The sequence below is a fragment of the Calypte anna genome, chromosome Z (assembly GCF_003957555.1).
Source record: "Calypte anna isolate BGI_N300 chromosome Z, bCalAnn1_v1.p, whole genome shotgun sequence".
NCBI classification, from domain to species: domain Eukaryota; kingdom Metazoa; phylum Chordata; class Aves; order Apodiformes; family Trochilidae; genus Calypte; species Calypte anna.
This window is the reverse complement of record NC_044274.1, coordinates 42,961,055-42,980,962: the sequence shown is the minus strand read 5'-3', so window position 1 is coordinate 42,980,962 and position 19,908 is coordinate 42,961,055. Positions and strand designations below refer to the sequence as shown.

General features: G+C 36.9%; 1 protein-coding gene across 7 annotated transcripts in view; it reads right to left on the bottom strand.

The window, feature by feature from the left end:
• NFIB (nuclear factor I B) overlaps nucleotides 1-19,908 on the bottom strand; it is a 165,345-nt gene that overhangs the window by 53,964 nt on the left and 91,473 nt on the right. For all 7 annotated transcript variants that reach the window (XM_008496217.2, XM_008496215.2, XM_008496216.2 and 4 more), the window contains 3 exons: nucleotides 14,297-14,350; nucleotides 3,323-3,391; nucleotides 1,106-1,226 (listed from right to left, as the gene is read on the bottom strand). In XM_008496217.2, coding sequence (XP_008494439.1) covers nucleotides 1,106-1,226; nucleotides 3,323-3,391; nucleotides 14,297-14,350 — 244 coding nt within the window. The remainder of the gene's footprint in view (nucleotides 1-1,105; nucleotides 1,227-3,322; nucleotides 3,392-14,296; nucleotides 14,351-19,908) is intronic.

The following is a 19,908-nucleotide window of genomic DNA, read 5'->3' as shown; positions in this document are numbered from 1 at the left end:
AGACAAAGCACTGGGAAAATATTACTAGTAAAGTAAATGTAAATCAGGAACTTCTCTGAATGTGTTATATGGAAAAATGTAGGTTATTTTATTTCACCAGGTCAAAATCCTAAATTTTTCAAATAGTGTTTGAAAAAAACAAGCACTTTTCATTTCAGACTAGCTTAATCAAAAACTACAAATGGCCTATATTTCAAGTCACACTATATAAAATGAGGCAGCACTTTAATACAGTGCAAGGAAGTCAAGTTTCTTTGTAACAATATCTACTGAAGATGTTATGCAAACTGCCAAAGAAAACCAGGATGAAGGTTTTAATGGTGTTGGTATTAGTATTAGTATGAGAAATAATAATATAATATTAATGTTACATCAGTGATGTAAAAATTAATTTAGTAATTTCTAAAATGTACTGCATATCCAAAAGTAAAAATGTATTAAACAGAGGAATATGAGCAAAATAACTCAGAGGAACCAGGTGATGGTGGAACATCATCCCAGTTCCCTGACAATCCTGACAAATCTTGTTCCACTGTGCAGATACTTCCTGACTCACTGAAGTGCAAAAATATGGGGCAATGAGAGGTCCTATAGTGCTTATGATTCACTGGACAGTTTCAGAGCTGAGGCAATGCACAGATAAAGACACCTTGTCCTAATGCCTTTTCCACAGGAAACAGTATTTGAACAATATATTGTTCAAGACAGAGGTCTAAGAAGGAGCCTTCAAATGCATTTGTTGTGCCTGCAACCACCCTGTGCCATCAAGCCCTGCCAGCAGGTTCCCAGCTGCTAGACTTTACAGCAACTCAGCAGTAGTTCCAGGATGTGTAGCTGTTCTCTTGGCAGATAATTTAGTGAACACTTCAAACCCTGACAGAAGTTATTATCATCTCCTGTATCAGCAACAACAAACAGCAATAATGACACCACTTCAAATTACAAAATTTGTAACATATACATCTGTACATAGGCTACATACAGAAGTAACCTACCTCACAAAACCAGAGGAAATTAATAAAATAGTTGGCTCTCCACAGTATTTTTAACTGCTTGTCATACTGTATTAAACCTGGTTTCATTAGAATTTATTTCAAGTTTTTACCTGCTTGGTGGAGAGGACAATGATCTCTGTAGATTTACACCCGAATTCATATCATGGTAATACGGCTGGCTCGGAAGTTCTCCAATTGGGAAGTTCACTCCAGTTCCCTGGGTAATGGGTGCTGAAAAACATTATCATCATAATGACTCAAAGATAATTTCCTGTCTTTTTAGCCATCTTCTAATTTTTAACATTGGGGAAAACATCAAGATGTTACTACATGTATTTAATTTTCTGCCTCTTGCAGAAACCAAGTACAGACAAGTTCTATCAATGATGATATATATTTAGAAATTAATTATCTTCCTCAGACCCTAGAAATCTCTTATCAGTTATTCCGACTATATGTATATACATACATACAATGTATATGTTTATATATTTTTTTATATAGCAGGTAACCTGAAATCATCAATATGAAAAACGTAATGCGGACCTCAGCTCAAAGTCAAACCTTCTGTAGAAGGATTTTTATAATGAATGAGGCAAGAAAAAACAGACTTGGTGATGTAACAAACTTTCCATTTAGCATTAACACTTTTGTCTTAACAATAGCCTTTTGCACTGACAGCATGTTTTGCTGCCTCCTTTTTCTTTCACCCAGTGCCACAGGTATTGCTTTGTGTATGTACACCTACACACAAACACATGCACTTCACCTTCTTACAGAGTCTGTGCACCATAACACTTGGCATTTCAAGAATAAATTACATGTTACTTATTGTGGAGCATTTAACTTTGTTCACTGTCTGTGCATTGTGCATTTTAACTACCTTTGGCACTTAAAAGAATAATTGCATGTTGTGTAATGTATCTGAAGGTTTGTATTTTTTCTGACAGTTCAAGTACGACTCTGTTGCGGCTTGAGGTTAAACAAATGCATGGTTAGAAATCCCACAGAAACCACATGCTTTAAGGCTTATTATTAGAAGTGTACTATCTATAACAGCTGCAGAAGGTACAAATTCATAACATAACTAAAGCACTGATTCTTGTATAATCCGAATGATCTGATGCTTCAAAATGTATTTAGCCATCTGGCAACTAAAAGAACGCTGCATTTTGCACATCCTCAGCCTCCCCAAAAATGAAAAAAACATCTTCACCAAGCACAAAAAGAGTAAGTCTTAACGTTCCAGGATGGTAATGCTCAGCATTTTGCTGAAGGATTTAACATAATTTTAATTGTTGAACATTCATTTCTGACGACCACAAATTAAGACACATACATCTTAAGACTTGCTAGGTTAACTGAATTCCTCAAGCATCCTTACTGGGCATGAGTTAACACCTGGGCAAAATTTGGACAGATAATTTTAGAAAACCGTGCCTCACTGGTTTTGTCCTCACCCCATCAGAAACGAGATTTTCCTGGATAATTCAATTGTTACAATGTTTACATCATTACTACTGACACTTCTAACTATAAGTTCCAAGTATTTTTGTTCGCTTCCTAGTGAAGTCTTGAGAAAAATATTTTTAATAGTGTTGATACTAAGGGAAGAAGTGTTTAGAAAACAATGTCAAATGAGGATATTAACTGGGTTTTTTGCCATACAACTGTGGCAAATTCCTAGATGTTACCAAAACAGATCTTCTTATTTAATTCATTGCTTTTCTTTCCACAGTAAAATCTTCATCTGTCCTTTTATATTTCTATTTTATGTTCTTTTTTTTTTTTTTGCATGTGCAACTGCATAACATTTCTGATACCTAAGCAAGCAAATACAATTAGAAAGTCACAGATGCAACAACTAAAAAAAAAACATGTGCAATGTATTTTTAGTCAACCTTTATATTCATGTTGTGATTTTTCTACTAAGAGCTACAAATTAAAAAATTCACTGAAAGAATCAGATGGCTTAGTAAAATCCAAGGATGTGTAGGTAAACCTTAAGAAGCTGCAAGTCTAATAGAATGTTTTGTTATATATGATAATTTTATTGACATATCAGTCCATTAGGCAGTGCAGACAGATGCATAGCAAAATTATTCAATCTTCAAATACTGAAGAAACAAAAACAGTTTCTTCAAAAACTGTTTATTACAAACACGTGCAAGATGAACTATAATACTGTGGTCAAAAACAGCAAAATTGTGCATGGTTATAGGTATTTCCTACTCATCTTACATCTTGATAGTAAATAAACCTCTAGAAAAAACCTTTACTTGATTATAAAAGGCTCTGGAAATTAATAAAGGCAAATGATAACTTACTTCTGGACACTCTCACAAGTTCTGACACATTGAACACTCCAGATTTTACAAAACTGTCCTCAAGGTACACTGAAAAAGATCATAATACCATAATCAGTACCATGAGAAGATTAATAAATAAATATAGGTAAGTTTATGTACCATCTAGCAACAGTATTAACAGAGTCCCAGCACTATAATACACAGAACAAAATACACAGAAAGCCGATTTAATGAGAGCTGAAATTCAGAAAGAGGTGCAAAAAATCTTGAGGAGTTCTGAAAAACAACTTTTTAATATAGATATGAAAACTAACAAGCAATAACTGAGTTCCATCCAGAAAATGTCTAAAAACTAGATCCCTTTATTATTATCCTCAATTTTTAAGTCAGTACTGAACTAAAAACTGTATCAGCTAGACTAAGCAATTTCACCACAGAGTAGCCATGTCCCTGCATACATTTCTGCTAAATGGATTTTAACTTAACTCTTATGATGCTGATAGTATCTCTCCACTTCCAACTCCACTATCACATTATCACCTCTGAGGCAGAAGAGGCTTTTATAATTATTTCCAATAAAACCATGAACTTGGGAAAACAGCTGAGCTATTTAGTGTGTTTTATATACATGATTAATTACACATCTGCTGTTTCGCCTTATGTTTACTTATTTTAAGATAAATGCATGTGATATACCTTCCCTACTATGAAGTGCAGGGACAACTTGGGAGTACAACAGTGAAACAATAGCTGATAATCAAGTCTTGGGCCAGTAGGATACCTTGGTAATCTTACAAAAAGGAAGATGAAGAAACCCAGGTTCCTTTGGAAGTGTCATATCAATAACCAATGTATAAGCTGACTTGACAGAATTTGAGATGAAATGAATCACAACTCTTACAGGCAGGAATGCCAGCCACTTACCAACAGAAATACTTAGTTCTACACTTGGTGCACATTATCACTACAACAGTACTGCTTTTTAATTGCTTTCATGTGCGATGGTGCAATAAGAATTTCTCACTGGGGTTTCTCTAGTCTCGTTTCTGAGTTTAACACAGCTTTTTTCTTTTGTGAATTTTTCATTCCATATGTGTGAATGATTGTTTTAAATGTCTTTATAGCAAAACAAATAAATAAATAAAATATGCATCTACTGGAATATTTTCTGATTGGAAAACAGTGCTTTGGTACTATTTTCTTTAGGTTTCGTTTGGCAGTTACTATTTTCATCTTCAAATAAACTGAGAAAATGCTGACAGGATAATCAGAAAAGAGACTGCAAAAGTAGTGCACTTCAGTACATCTGGAGAAATATCTACTTTCCTTTTAGGGTCAGACAAGGAGGGATGAGGCAAAAATAGTGGTTTTCACTACTTACTAGCAATCTTGACTAGGTCCACAGAGCCACCTCACCCAGGATCTCTGATACAATTTATCAGTGTAGGTATGAACAATGCACCCCACAACTCAAGCTGAAAGAATGTGAAGGCAACCAACTGAGGACATTTCCTGACATCTCTGTTACTCTGTCACAGCTATAAGCAAAAGACAGTTTTCCCCAGCTAAAAATTATTCCAGCACCACATACCTGTGGGATCATCCTGAACAATGTTATGCCAGTGGCATTATCTTACCACCTTCCAGTCAATATCACTATATACAATAGCCCTGCATAACACTTCATGCAACATCCCTGCATCTCTTTATTTCCACGAGTAGCTCTGCAGGTTTATCTGTCTTTTTTCTTCACTTCCTTTCATATTTTTCTCTGTCTTATATTTAATAGCTTCTTTCCATATCCATTACTTTTTTATTGTTCTTCACCTGGACTTTGTAGGCCTCTCTAAAACCTTATTCATCTCCATTTTCTAAGTAAGAGCCTTTCTCTTTCAACTTCTGAATTCTGTTGCATACTTTCTCCCATGTATTTTGTGTGGGTGAAGACATGACAAGGCTTCTCAAATATTTATTTCTTTATTTGACAGAACTTGTCATACTCATATTAACAAAAATTGTGAAGAGTCAATGTTTCATTTTCCCTTCTTTCTGTTTTAATTTTTTAACCAAAGAATGATCAATCTGGATGAATGCTAGGAATTCCTCCAACAATGGCAGCCTTTCTCTTTTCTTCTTATTTCCTCCAGCAATAACAGTATGAAGCAGCAAATGGAAGGGATATTTCCAAAGAAAAAAATATCTTCTTAATTGTTTTTTTTTGCCTGTAAGTGAAGTGTCCTTAAGCCAATGTAAAAATCTGCAGCCAGATGTGGAGCTGTTATGAGACAAGGCTGAACTTCTCTGCTGCTTATTAAAATACTACTACTTTGAAGCACAACTTCTCTAATTCTAGTTACACTAACTTGAGAGGAGCTCCACCCAAGTGCAGATTAATTAAGCTATCATTACGAGAAAAATTCCCAAGGTTCATACATATATATATATATATATATATATATAAAAAGCCCATGTAAAATTATATAAAAACACAGACAAATATGTGTATATGCGTGCACACAGATAGATATATGTGTTTAATCTTTATCCTTCTCTCATGAATTCTTAGTTTTCTCACTGACAATACTGAGAATACCCACACAGCATAAACATCCATATAGTGTGTCTCCCTCCTTGTGATAACGAAATGGGAACAGAAAAAACATTCTGCCACTGAGTGGTACCCCTAATTGTCACACTCTCAAAAAACAATGCATTGTTGATTGATGGGTCACTGTCTTTCACCCAGGTTACAACCCACCTTGGATGGTCCAAAAATAATGACTAACAGATCTTTGCAAATTCTTTGCGTGGCCTTAGGAAAAAAATGGGAAACTGCAGTTATTGTCTATTAAAAAAACAGATTGATTTTTTTTTTATTAATGTAATGTGACAAAATATTATTAAAATTTGATGCCATGATAAATAGTTTATGTCACAGCCACTGAGAGATTTCACCCTGAGCCTTATTTTCTAACAGAGATGGTAGATTCCAACAGTTACTCCAAGTGCAGGAAAATAAACACAGGATGCTCACTCAGTTCCAGCATCACTGGACTTCAATATTTCTATCTCTTAGGAAGACAAACCATGGTGGGCATGCTACGGAACTATTCTTGGCTCCCATCTGTGCAATAGAAAAATTTTTAGTGTCACTAAACTGCTGTAGTTTGTTGCAGGAACATAAACTCTACATACTAGAAATGTTGAAGAGCAAGACTATACGCAGCAGGACAACACTGTGGCATTTTGACTTCGTGGTGTGAGACACTGCCTTTTACTTTCTGAAGGTGATCTTCCTACTGAATAAGACTTAAAAATCATAATCACACTATTATACTGCATGTCAGAAAGAAATATGATGTAATAATCTTTATAGTATAGGTCTTACTTTTTTTTTATTAAGCATTCCCTAATGTACTCTTTAATGTTAACATAAGCAACCTGATCTAGTTGAGGGTGTCTCTGCCTACTGCAGGGGGGTTAGGACTAGATGACTAGAGGTCCCTTCCAGCCCAAATTATTCTATGAGTCTAATTTAAAAAGCCTTAAATTAGCATTGTGACTGTGTGCTTCCCATCTGTTAAGTGCATAAACTAAAACACTTGAGAAGTCCATTTGGTTTATTCCTCATATAGAGTGTAGTGTATCTTTTGATGGTCATGACAATACTTTGTTGTTTTTATTGTTCAAACCTAAGCACTGAGTATTATCATTTACTGTAACTCATCTTGATTGAGATATGACACTCTCTGAAATGATGCATTTCACTAATTGTCAGTATTCTTAAAAAAACTGAGTTCTAAAAAAAAGTACATTTCTGCAAAAGCATTATAATGCAACTCTGTATAGTCAGTAACTTCCAAAGATACAAACAACACTGGATTTTCTTCTGCATTTCCTTTTAGTTTTTGTGGAAGGAAAGTATAAAACATGTCATTTTGCCATTTTTAGAGAAATCTTCTTTCTGCTAAAGATTTTCCAAACATTACCACAATGACCAGACCAGTGCCATCAAAGATGAAAGATAAACAGGTTAGGCTAAGCAGCAGTTCTGATCAAGCTCCCCAGATACAGTCAGTAACAGGAGAAACCTTCAGTAAGGCCTCCAACTACTGTAGAAGCTATTCTGTTCCAGTCCTTCTACATTTTCCACGCTGTTCCTCTGCTATGCCTTCAAAAGCTGAGTTACAAGTACAGCTTTTAACCATGATAAGACTTAAAACAGGAGGGGGAAAAAAAAAAGTTTAAACCTACTGAAAAAGATTTCAAATTTGCACTAACATGTATAGGGCTTGTACTCACATTACTTAAAAGCTTAACAGTGACATCTGGCTTTACAAATCTATAACCAGCCCCTTTTGTATTTTCTGACTTCTACTTTTGTGACTAGATTGTTTATTTATGTTCTGCTCTGCTCCATACTGATTAGTGCCAAACCAACATTTCTTCCTGGCATCAAACAACCTAATTTTTCATTGCCACAGCCTTGATTTCGATCCATTTATAAAACAGGAGTAAGGATCCAGTTAGAACAGGAAACGAAGTGTACTACTGTACTTTTATTTCAGGTTCTTTCCAAATGCACAGCAGGAGACAACCTTACTAGCAGTGAGACAGGTTCAGCATTTGGAGCTACTGTGAGAAGAAGGGCTGAATGCTTTAGTTTGGTTTACAGAGTACTTGAAGACAGATGGAGCTTGAATTAAGGTATGCACTGTAATGTTCAGGATGCTGCTACTGGTTTGTTTAACTACTGAAACTGCTACAATTAAAGATTAAATCATTTCATTGTATAGCCTCTCTTGGTAGTGTCTTTGAAAACTGAGTTTATAAGTATCAGCTCCTGCTGCTCTCTGCAGTACCCAACTTCCACAGGAAGCTCTTTAATTTCAGCAGGAATCCTAGTGGTGTACAGCTACAATCCACAGTTAGAACTGATAGTGGAAAGTTAGTCTCACACTGTTCATACAAAGTTAACATACAGTAAGCAGATTCCAGTTTGTCTCCTCATTGCATATATTTTGAAGCCAGCATCTCAAACAGAATACCAGAAACAGGTTCCCACTGCACCAGAATTTCTTAGAGGCAATTAAGGGTTGATAACATGGTCCAAGGAGTGACACAGAAGATTTCATCGATGAAGTAATTTGAACTAGTAATTTGAACTAGCTGAACTAGGGTCTGTCCAGAGAATGAAGCTATTTCGGTTATCACACTATTGTCTCTGGCCTTGTTGCATACCCAGAGTTTGTTTCGGGTTTTTTTCCTGAAAGCTGCAAGGATGGAACTGGGACAGGAAACATGTTGCAAAATGATCCCCTGACTACACTGAACTTTTTAGTACAGCAAGGAACTAAGAGGGTACCTGCACCATGTTGAAAAACAAATGAGATTTTCAATACTTTCAAGTTATTACCCAGAACTTCAATGCTGTAGTAATTTGAAGACTTTTAATGTCTTCACCCACACTGCCTTAACAGGCAGTGAAACCCATGTACTTAAAATCCAAGAAGTGAGTTGCCCCAAAACCTTCTAAAAAACTGGAAGGATAACAGAGATGGATACTTTCTTCCACTCCAGGGTGTCTCATGTTATATAAAAACTACAGTCAAGTTTTAAAAAGAGGTTGAGGGAGATGCTTTTTAGCAGGTATAAGTCCACCAGGTACTGAACAGGAATTTTCTGATGCCAAAGCTGTGCCCTGCCCTGAGAATGCCCCACCTGGCTCAGGGCTGAGGGACTGGCAAGGAAAAGTATCATCTCTCAATCACTGGCATTACTAATTCACAGAGCATTTGGGAAAGGAGAACTCCACAGAAAATCAAGCCCTGACCAAACCCAGCCCTGTTTTGTTTGAAGATCACTATCTGAGATGGCACAGCTGCAGGCATATGGATACAGCAAACATTTCAGAAAATCTGCTCCCAGGCTGAAACAAATGAGGTGAACATATCTTTGTTTAAATGCAATTCTGTCTGAATCCCCAAATTGCTACTATGCCATCATTGCTTCCACATTCAAAGCTGCTTACAATGATGAAGCCAGGGAACATCTCTTCTGTTCTTGTTAAACAGGGGGCTAATTCCCCATCCTCAAGAAGGTGCCTCACAAAACAATAGAATTATGAAACCATCTGTGTTTGGAGTCATTCAAAACTCAAAGACGTTTGCTTATTGTATTTCCAAAATACATCCAAGGTGAGACCACTTTACTCTTCAGAGGTTATTTATACATTCTAAAACTTGAAACTGAACTAGTTCTATTTAACAGTCATATATAGGTAAGTTTATTACACATTTCTTAGGGCTTGATCCAAAAAGAATGTTCTCCCTATGGCTGCTAGCCCATATGAAAGCACAAAAAAGCCTTTGGGGCTCTACAGCTGCAAGAGTGATTTGCATATTGAAAGACAGGTGAGGCTGGTTGCAAGCTTTTTGGCAACACCTTCTTTAATTTAAAAAACTAAAATTAAAAATAAAAAATTTTAAAAATTAGTAGGTGGTGATTTCACTCTGGTCTTATTTGGACATGGTTCCCAGAGTAAAATTTTTGGTGAAAATACAAGGGAAATACCAATTCCCAATCAGTGAGTCTGAGGCTGGGATTCACATACCTATGCCTCACCAGAGTTAGGATCTTATCACTAAATCAATTCCCTGACAACACATCATGGTTTACTGAGAGGGAAAAATAAGAAAACACTGGGGAGGAATGAAAGGTGGAGAAACAGTTTCTCAAGCTCACTGTCTGAGTGTGTCACCTTGTATAAAAAAAATGCAGTATTTATTAACACACAGGCTCAGACCTGAATTATCTGCAGTCCTCATTCAGCCCCAACTGAAATTATAGTCTAAAGAATACATATGAAACTGTTCAGTGGACCACTGAAGTGGAGTAAATTTAATCAGGAAAAAAACCCGAACCAGGCCTCACTCACTAGGAAACATAACTCTGAAATCAACAGATTGGATAAAAGCAAAAAAATCTGAACACACTTGTCTTCCCTCAACCATGAGGCTCTTAACTGCCCATGTCAGGACAGTTAGGTTTGCTCTGCGCCTTCCGAAAAGTTTTAATTTTTGTTTCTCAATAAGAGTAGCTCTGAAATCTTGAAAGCACCTGCAGATGAAGATATTAGTCTCCCAACACCACACAGAAGACAAAAAATGAAGCAAATGAAACACTAGTAGGACCTGGTATGCATCCCCTCAGGTTCCCCATTCTCTTGATTCCTGAAATTGTATTCAAGTGTCTATTCCATCTAATTGCCATACGAAGATAACATTTTACTTTACTGGTATAGCTATTTCCTACTTTTTAGCAGCTTAAAAAGGCTGTTTTCAAAGATTCAAGCAATATGGCAACAACTGGATACAGTGCCAAGCAGCTACCTCACACCAGTGGCAGGTAGCAAATAACCTTATCAATCAGTTGTGGCCATCAGACATTAAGTAAGGGAAAGAAAAATAAAGGAGATCAAAACCCAGAAACCCTCTGCTAGAAGAACTAGCTAGTGAGAATTTCACCACTGGAATACAAATTGTTATGTCTGGTATCAAAATTTTTAGCTTGCCAATAGGTTCTAGGCATTTTTTTTACTCACCCTCATAATTTTCTTATGCCTAACAGATGAGCCTACTGAAAGATTACTCCCTCTGCCTTCAGTACACATCCTCCCACACCTTTGTAGTTATTTCAAGATACACATGTTAAGGAAGGCTCATTTTTATTTCTTTTTTTAAAGCCATAAAAAAGATCTGTGGGATTTGCAGGGAGAAACTAATATAGCTTTACATTGAAACTTCCACGCTAATTCTCCTTCACAATTCTGCCTTGAGTTGGAGCTTCTAGCAGATGCTCAGTAGAATAGTACAGAACAGGGTAAGCCTAAAGTATCTAAATTTTTGTTCAACTGATAGCATCCAAAGCTCCAAGTATTTTCACTTTTAAGACTTATTAATCCAGGTGTGCCTCTATCTATTTAGTCACCCTTAGTGGATCCATGGACATAACATTCTGTCTTTGAAACTGTGTCAACATTTAACAGTTAGCACCATGCTAGCATAACACGAACTTAAGAGAGTCCAGAAACTTAGTGAGTGATGCAGACAATAGCTGTTCAGTTCAGCCCACCTATCTGCCTGGAACCTATTTAACAGTCCCTGTGGAGAAGTGAACTTTACAACCCAGCACTCAGAAAAGCAAGTTTCGTTGTTTAGAAATATAACAGATGAAAGTTATTAAAAAAGGAGGATACCCCTGGATCTTGCCACAGAAGTGGCGTACCATTTTTGCCACAAGCTACACCATCTTAATACTGTATCATGCTATCAAATTATTCAGTGTATTTTTAGGAATGTATTGTAAAGAATTCCAGCAAGTGCTCTTAATGTTCTTTTGTTTGGCAAGGGACACTATCCTCCCTCCATGGTTAAGGCAGCAAATTATCAGACACCCTAAAGAATGTAACAGTCTAGCCAAACCTAGAAAAAAACACTTATAACACCAGCAGCCTCACCAAATACCACTCAGTTTCCAACCTCTTCTTCATTGGCAATTTCTTTGTGAAGCTAGTGGCATCCAAAAGCTAACAGCACCTATCCTTTGCCAATGCCCTGGCTCCTTGAAGTACAGGCATCAGACCAAAACATGATAGAACAAACTCTCCTGGCACTGCCAGTCCACTTGTTCTTGGCCTGAGACTGAAAACAGCCCTTAGAGCGGATATCCTCTGGGGTTCTGACAGAAGTGGCTGCCTGGTTCTAATAATACAACTCCTGTGAAGTGTAATAAGAAAGAAGAGGACAGCAGTCCTTTTCCCGGACAAGCTGTAGTGCAGCTCCATCTCATTCTCCTTCACAGCCCCAGAAGTGCTGCATTCTCTAGTTTCACAAAACTCAATGCTTTCTCTTTGCTAGTTTAACCCCAAGACAGTGTCACAGAGGGAAGGTGAACAATTATAGAAGTTCATGTATCCTCAAATAGACAGATGACATTCAATTATGCCTCTGTCCCTCTTAAATTAAGGGTTTCAAGGGAAGCAAGGCACAGCTTCTATCTTCTGTCTCCACTTGGCAGCACATAAAGGAATAATACTGACAGCACTGACTCCAAATCATGAGAAAGTGTTATGCTCAAATTTCAAGCAGAAAGATTCATGATGAAATAAGCAACAGATTTCCCTGACTTCTACCACCCTCCACCATCTAGGACACCAGGGTTCGTCAAAGTTGGAACATCTGGTCCTACAAAGCTTCCTATACAGCACCATAACATCATAGCATGGTTTTGGCTGGAAGGGCTTAAAGAGCCTCAGACCTTAAAAATCACCTAGTTGCAACCTCCCTGAGTGGGCAGGGACATGTTCCACTAGACCAGGTTGATCAAAGCCCCATCCAACCTGGCATTTAACACTTCCAGGGAAGGGTTCCAGTCTGGGTTTGAATCTGAGGGTTGGGGAGACTGGACTCACTAGAGAATGTGATTCTCAGTCATGAAATGCAACCTTCTACCTTCCTACTCCAGATGTTAGTTAAGACTTTAAAACCAGAATTTTAAAACATGTCAAAGTTAAGTTTCCAGACCTTGCTTTCAGCTCTCCAAACTCAGAGGCTGGTAATTTTGCTGGTTTGGGTTTTTAACCACTACCCTACATATTTTATGTCATACATTTTATAGAGAAATAAAAGCCTGCTCATAACATCCCACACGGATTGGAGAGAAACATCAAAATTTTGAGCCAAAAATTATTTCAAGCCTTCATCATCCCTTGGAAAAAAAAAAAATCATCACACTGAAAAAACAACTTGAGAAAGAACTTGCCATGTTCTTTGACTTGTTCTGCCCTCATATCTTTAAAACATATCTTAAGTCTTCAGTATATGTTTCTGGTCTTCATATGAGAGTAATACGGCTTTCTACATAGTGAACAAGAATGGTTCTCCCACTTTTGGGTATTCATATGCAACAACCATGATGTATTTCACCACAAAAAAAAGAATAGCTTGATTGTATACATAGTACAAAACTGTACAGCCACAACACAGGCTGTTTTCCTAATATTTGTACAGATCCAGAAAATATTCATGGATATGAAACAACCCAGAATCACACAATTAATTCCTGGTTAAAGTGCAGTTCGCTTTGCATTTAGAAACTTAGTTGCAGCTTATTTCAGTTAGACACTTCCTAGAGCAGGAATCGGAAGTGTAGGAGGGAGGTGGAAGAAGCCTTGCTAATTAAAAAGTGATACTATGTCTGTCTCATTTGTTTGTCTTACCCCAATAAAATTCATAATACAGCAAGTATTTACAAGACTTATTAGCACATTCCAGTTGATCAGAAGAATAATAACTCCATGAAAATACAAAGAACCATTGGTCTAAATAGTGTGGAATGGCAAAGTCTGAGTTTGATTTTATCTCGAATGTTTATTTTTAAACAATCATTGAAAAGACTGCTTACACTGACAATTCTCAAAAATATTCCAAGTATCACTAGCATTACCCACTAACAACATGTTTTTAAAAACTGCTTTGAACTGATAGGAAAAACATTTTAAAATAACATACTTGCATTCTATAATGCACGTATAAATTAAAAGTGAAGAAGCTGGTAGCTCAGGTCACAAGCTTTACAGGCAGGTCAACTGTGTTCTGTCTGAGATAAAAGAGTAATTGTAGCTCTTTAATACTTTTACAAAAGCAAAATTACTTAGAATCCTGTCTCCTTACTCCTCTGCCCATTCACATTCCCAAAATCATAAAAAACATGAACAAGAAAAAAAATTTCTTAGATTAAATGAATGTTGATGAAACTACAATTAAGGCATTGCCAGTTTAAATGGCCTAAAATAATCACAGCTTGTCCTGATTCTACCTACCTACCAGTGCAAAATAGGTTGCTGACCAACTATGCTCTCTTTTACCATTAACAGTAGTATCTTTGTTCTTAAACAATGTTAGATGCACATGTTCTGGGACTTATATTTACCTGGTGGATTCTTGGCAGGATCATTGTGGCTTGGACTTCCTGGTTGTCCAGAATCTATAAAGAAATGGAAGAAATGTTTTACTAATTTGTTTTGAAAGTATCTCACAACCTTTTAATACTCTCCATCAGTATTAGACTAATACTTAACATTGTTCTTTAAAGGTCATTTCCCTGACTTTCTACATGAAGGCATTATTGCACAAACACACTATATGTTATACATTTTATGTAGAAACAGAAACATTGTGAAAGATGCAGTGATCCTAATAAAAGGAACTCATAGATCACTGAATAAGGATAAGAGAGTCATTCAGGTAAATACTCAAGTTGTAAAAATATCTACAAGGGTACCTTTTCATTCCCTTTCCCTCTATCCCCCAAATATAATATTGCATAATCGGCAAAGCAGAGGTAGTTTCTTCTCAGGCAATGACCAGAAAGGCATACTGGATCAGGCAATTAATGGCATTTGCAGGGATGAGTTCTTTTTCTTTACCCTCTCCTTAAAGCACAAAGGCCTGCGCTACTTCCATAGATTCATGGCTAAACTGAAGATAAAACTGCCCATTTTAATACAATATAGGCTTTGTGTTCCTAGTCTGTGAGAACTGCTGTTGTGAAACAAAGATTATGTAACACAAAAACTAACAAAACCCAAACCCTGTACACTTCAAAGAATGCTCTTTTCATGATACATGCACAATATGAATCAAGAGAATGTACTTTGATGTTAGCACACTAAAGAAATTATATTCTTATCCACAAAAGTAGTTCCTTCTAAAACTATCTTTTTATTGTATTCCCACACCAATAATGTATCAAAACTATGCTTCACTGCCAGAAATTGTTATTAACAATATATGACATGCTCTTGAATGCAAAAAGAATAAAAAATTAAACAAAGCACAACAATTTGTTCTGTATACAGGTATCTAAAGCAGAGCAGCTTTACAGTCTTTTTTTTTTTTAATTTAGCAGTGCTTCCGGATCACTGCAAGATTTCCAAAATACTGCAGCATAGCACTAGAGAAATTGCTATTGTCAAATGGAACATAGAGGGAAGTTAGAGATATTAAATGTATTTCTGCTTACAGCCAATGTAGTCCTCAACCAAGAAAGAAATCTTCACTCCACCTGCTACAAGAAGTTCATTGCTATCTGTAACCATGTAGCTTAGCAAATATGTCTTAACAGAAAACTCCCAAGCAGTTTAACACAAGCCTGATTATACAGAAGTTATGATCTGAGATGGAAATCCATTTTACAGCTCCAGTCTACTGAACTGATCTGAATGACAATTGTAACAGAAGACAGTGATCTGGGGATCTATCTGAGTACTGGAAGACTAAGGTTTTCACAGAACCCAGTTCCAACAGGATTAAAAACACTATTAAATTATATGCTACTGAATTAAATCACTCCTGCTCACAAGAAAAATATACATCTAATAGCAAATTTTACATGATATTTCCTCTGTCTACTTCAACACTGGGCAGGAAGAAAGAAGGGTAAACCTCCTGCTAACAAACTGCACATCCCATGGTTTGGGCACTTTGGTACTCTTGAAAGTTCAACTCTACAGCACAACATATAGTTATCCAGCAAGCCTGTTCCTTTTCACTACAGGATACAGAATTTCCCTTTAAAAAAACAACTTAATTTCAAAACTCATTCAGCAACAAGAAATGCTAAAAATATGATGCTTCTCTGCATATGGACCTCAGTACGGACAAACGTCCTTTCTCCTGTGTTGAAATGGGAAGGTTCACCCTGCAGGGGGTGAACTTTAATATTCTTCTAATGGACATTTTTCTCTTCTGCAAGCCATATGTATTGTTATTTAAATTAAGATTATCAGAGAGGAGTGATTTTACACAGCAGAGGTCTGAGTGTAAAACTACCACAGATGTGTGGCTAAATGAAGTGTTAGTTTGGCTGCATATGCACCCAGTAAAGCTTGGGCAGTATAGCTCATGGAACACAGATTTGAAACTGGATTAACGAGGCCTTTCAGAAAATAGCCTTTGAAGTCTTCTCTTGTTAAAATTCACCAAAAAAGATACACAAAGTGAAGACTATTTTTTTTTAGCTCCTGCAAAGCTATTTTTCTTTACTTCTAGTTTCTCCTTGTCAACAGAGTCACTTTCTGGGTACAGGATTTCGAAGACTGATGGTTGCTTAAACAGTCCTTTTTCATACTACAACAAGATAAACGTAGCAAAGAATTTTCCAGTAATAGGGATAAGCAGCTAGCTAATTATTAGAAGTTGCCAGTGAGACTTATCTTTGATTTATGTTAACTACTTATCAATCATGATTTTTACAGATTTGTTTTGAGCAGTAGTTGCTACTAACATACTTGCCAGTGGAGTCTCAATGACCTTGAGAATCCAAAGAATTATTGTAAATTGAATGCAAGAAGCAGACCATGTAATCCTTCACTCAAAGCAGTTGAAAAAGCAAAGAACTGAGGTCTGTATGAGAGTATCAACCTATGTAAGAAAACCATGATCATTATATGAATAAATTATTTTAGTAAGCTAATATACAATTAGAACATTGAATGAGAAGAGACACTGGAGCAATGCTCTTCTAAAAAAGGAAGTAGCATTTCTGGAAAGCCACAGAAACTAAGAAAGCAGAAGACATGCTAAGACACTTTAAATCTCTCTTTGTCCTCATGTGCACAAGTTCATTAATTAACAACATGAACCCTGGATTTAAAATTGCAGGCTTTTCTTCCAGTGTGACAGAGGAGGACATAAACCAGACTCATTGTCTTGTCTAACTGGCTTTGCATTCAATTTTCCCACAAAATATTTCTGTGCATATTAAAACAAAAACAAAAAAACAAAAACCAAAAAAACCCACCCGAACAACAGCAACAAAAACAGAACCCAAACAAAAAAACCCTACATAAGCTGTAAGCAAAGCTACATAACTAGTAGCAAAGAAAACACCATCATGTAAATAGTTTGAAAATGGAGTTTTCAACATAGTCATTTAGGTAGCTGCCAACTTTAAGTTCCCCTAGTGTATTCTTCCTTTATATGTGTGAGGTTTTTTGTGTTTGGTTTGGTTTGGATTTTTGTTGACTGTTTTTTTAAAAAGTCATTCTCAAATTCTACTGTTAATGTGTTTTTCTTGAAAAAATTCTTCTGTGCAGAGGTACTTATCCTTATTTGCTACAGAGCAACAGCTCACATACATGTAGCATTTCCATAGAATGGCTTTCATATGCACCTCACACCTATGTAAAGCATGCCTTCTCTTACTTTTCTTGGTGCTGACTGCTCCAACAGTCAGTGGCTGATGGCTTGACAACTTATTGTCCTGTTCATAAATATTTTACATAACGGTTCAAGTCAGCTTTTAGCATTATCTGGTAGATATGCATGTAACCCTAATAGTTATGATTTATCATGATTCAGCATGGCTACCATGAGGAGATTCTATCTCAAATTACTCTTTCTTTTAGGAGATGGTGTGAAAAGATCAGTCAAGAATCTGGTGTATCTTATACCCAATTGTTTCCCATGTTTTCATTTCTGGGGGTCAATCCTAATGAGTATCCACAAGTGTGGATATCTCTCACTGCAGACAGGATAAAGTAAAATTGACTGTTGGGGCCTGGTGCTGGTGAGAAAACAACAATCCTTTTCCCCTGCCATACTCTGGGAGAAAGATGCTACCAAGATAAATCCCTCTCAGCTTCATAAATCAGAGGGAAAAAAAAATACAAGCTGATGATTTGCAATTGAGTGAGGGACAACATGCTTTTTCCCTTTGCACTACCTTGCCATTGACAAACAGCAGCGGGATGGATACACACCCCAGCAAAGCCAAGAAATTCACACCACTGTTCATCACCTTCCTGAGGGATTTTTTAATATTGCCTAACTCAGTAATCTGACCTTTTGTTTGTCAGCTGGTAAGAAACTAAGTTATGTTATACTGCCTTTATGGCCCATACTGTACAACAAATTTTGCTTTGAAGACTCTCTGTATCACCCTAGCACATAAGGTCTTTAAAACAAATAGAAGCGGAATCTGCCAAAACCAAAACCAAAACAACCAACAGAAACAAACAAAAATAACTTTCTTGAGCCGTGTCTTAGAAATAAGTAGATTCTCCTACGGTGTCACACTTATCAGACAAACTTCCTCAGTGGTTTCATTGAACACATTTCACTTTTCTTTAACACAGGGGCAAAGAGACAGCCTTTGCACTCAGTTAATCTCAGCTGATAGACACAACTTTAATGATTCACCAGTATGTAAACACACCCTTGTTCTTTGATACTTCATGATTTGTGTACGGGGGAGGATAAAGAACCAGAGAGAAGTGGCATCATATAAGTATCAATTTAATGCTGTTCAAGTCTTCACACACTCTCATGGCATCTGACTTGACAACTGACAGTCATTATCATAAACAAGAATGACAGCTACCTCCCAGACTACCATCCTTCAGGATGACATTGCCACCTGATATCAGAAACTTGAGGCAAATGGTTGTACCTCTGAACATCCCAGGATCACATAGCAGTCTGATGGGGATCTGGGTAGTCTCCAGTCCCAGCCTCTGCCCAGAGAAGGCTCAGCCATAGGATCAGACTCAGCTGCTCAGGGCTTAACAAAGTCAGGGCATGAAATACCTCACAGGTGGAGATAGCCCTGGGCCCCACTGTTGGACTGTCCTCGGGGTGAGAAAACTTTCCAAATCAACTCTTCCTTTTTCAAAGATTTTCAGAACATCGTTATGGTAGGAATGCACTCATGACAACAAAAAAGCGAGATATCTATCTGTCAAAGCAAACAACGTGCTCAGCAAAAATCCAGAAAGCGAATAAAAATTATTTCATCTGTGTTCTTGACATCATCATTATTTTCCTAAGTTTAGTACACACTTAAGCTTCTTCTACATTATTTTACCTTGGTAAAGCAACTGATTGGATTGATAAACTTCTCAAGCACTTTTAATAGCTCCAGTTAAAGAACAGACATCTTTCACTGTATACTCTTTCTGTACCTGATGGCCCTGTATTACTAAACAATCTTACGAGCACTGTTCTCACCAGCTCTAGTAGTAAGACAGTTTGTTTCTGGAATAAACAAGCTGAAAATGCTTTAAATGTATTAAATATCTGCTGAAATGATACCAAAAACATGGGAAGAGAACTGGTGCATCACCATTGTTTTAAAAAGTATGTTAACTTCAGAGAGGATTTATTTTTCATACTATAAAATGCTCATCTTGACCACTTCCTTCGCTTGAGCACAAGTCCTGTGAGAAGCAGCTGAGGGAACTGGCATTGCTTAGCCTGGAGAAAAGGAGGCTCAGGGGAGACCTTATCACTCGCTAAAACTACCTGGAAGGAGGTAGTGAAGTGGGTGTTGGTCTCTTCTCCCAAATGATAGAACAAGAGGAAATTGTCTCAAGTTGTGCCAGGGGGGGTTTAGATTGGGTATTAGGAAAAAATTCTTCACTGAATGCATTGTCAATCATTGAAACAGGATGCCCAGGAAAAGTGGTGGAGCTACCATGACATGTAGATGTGGTGCTTAGGAACATGGTTTATCAGTGAACTTGGTAGTGTTACATTTATGGT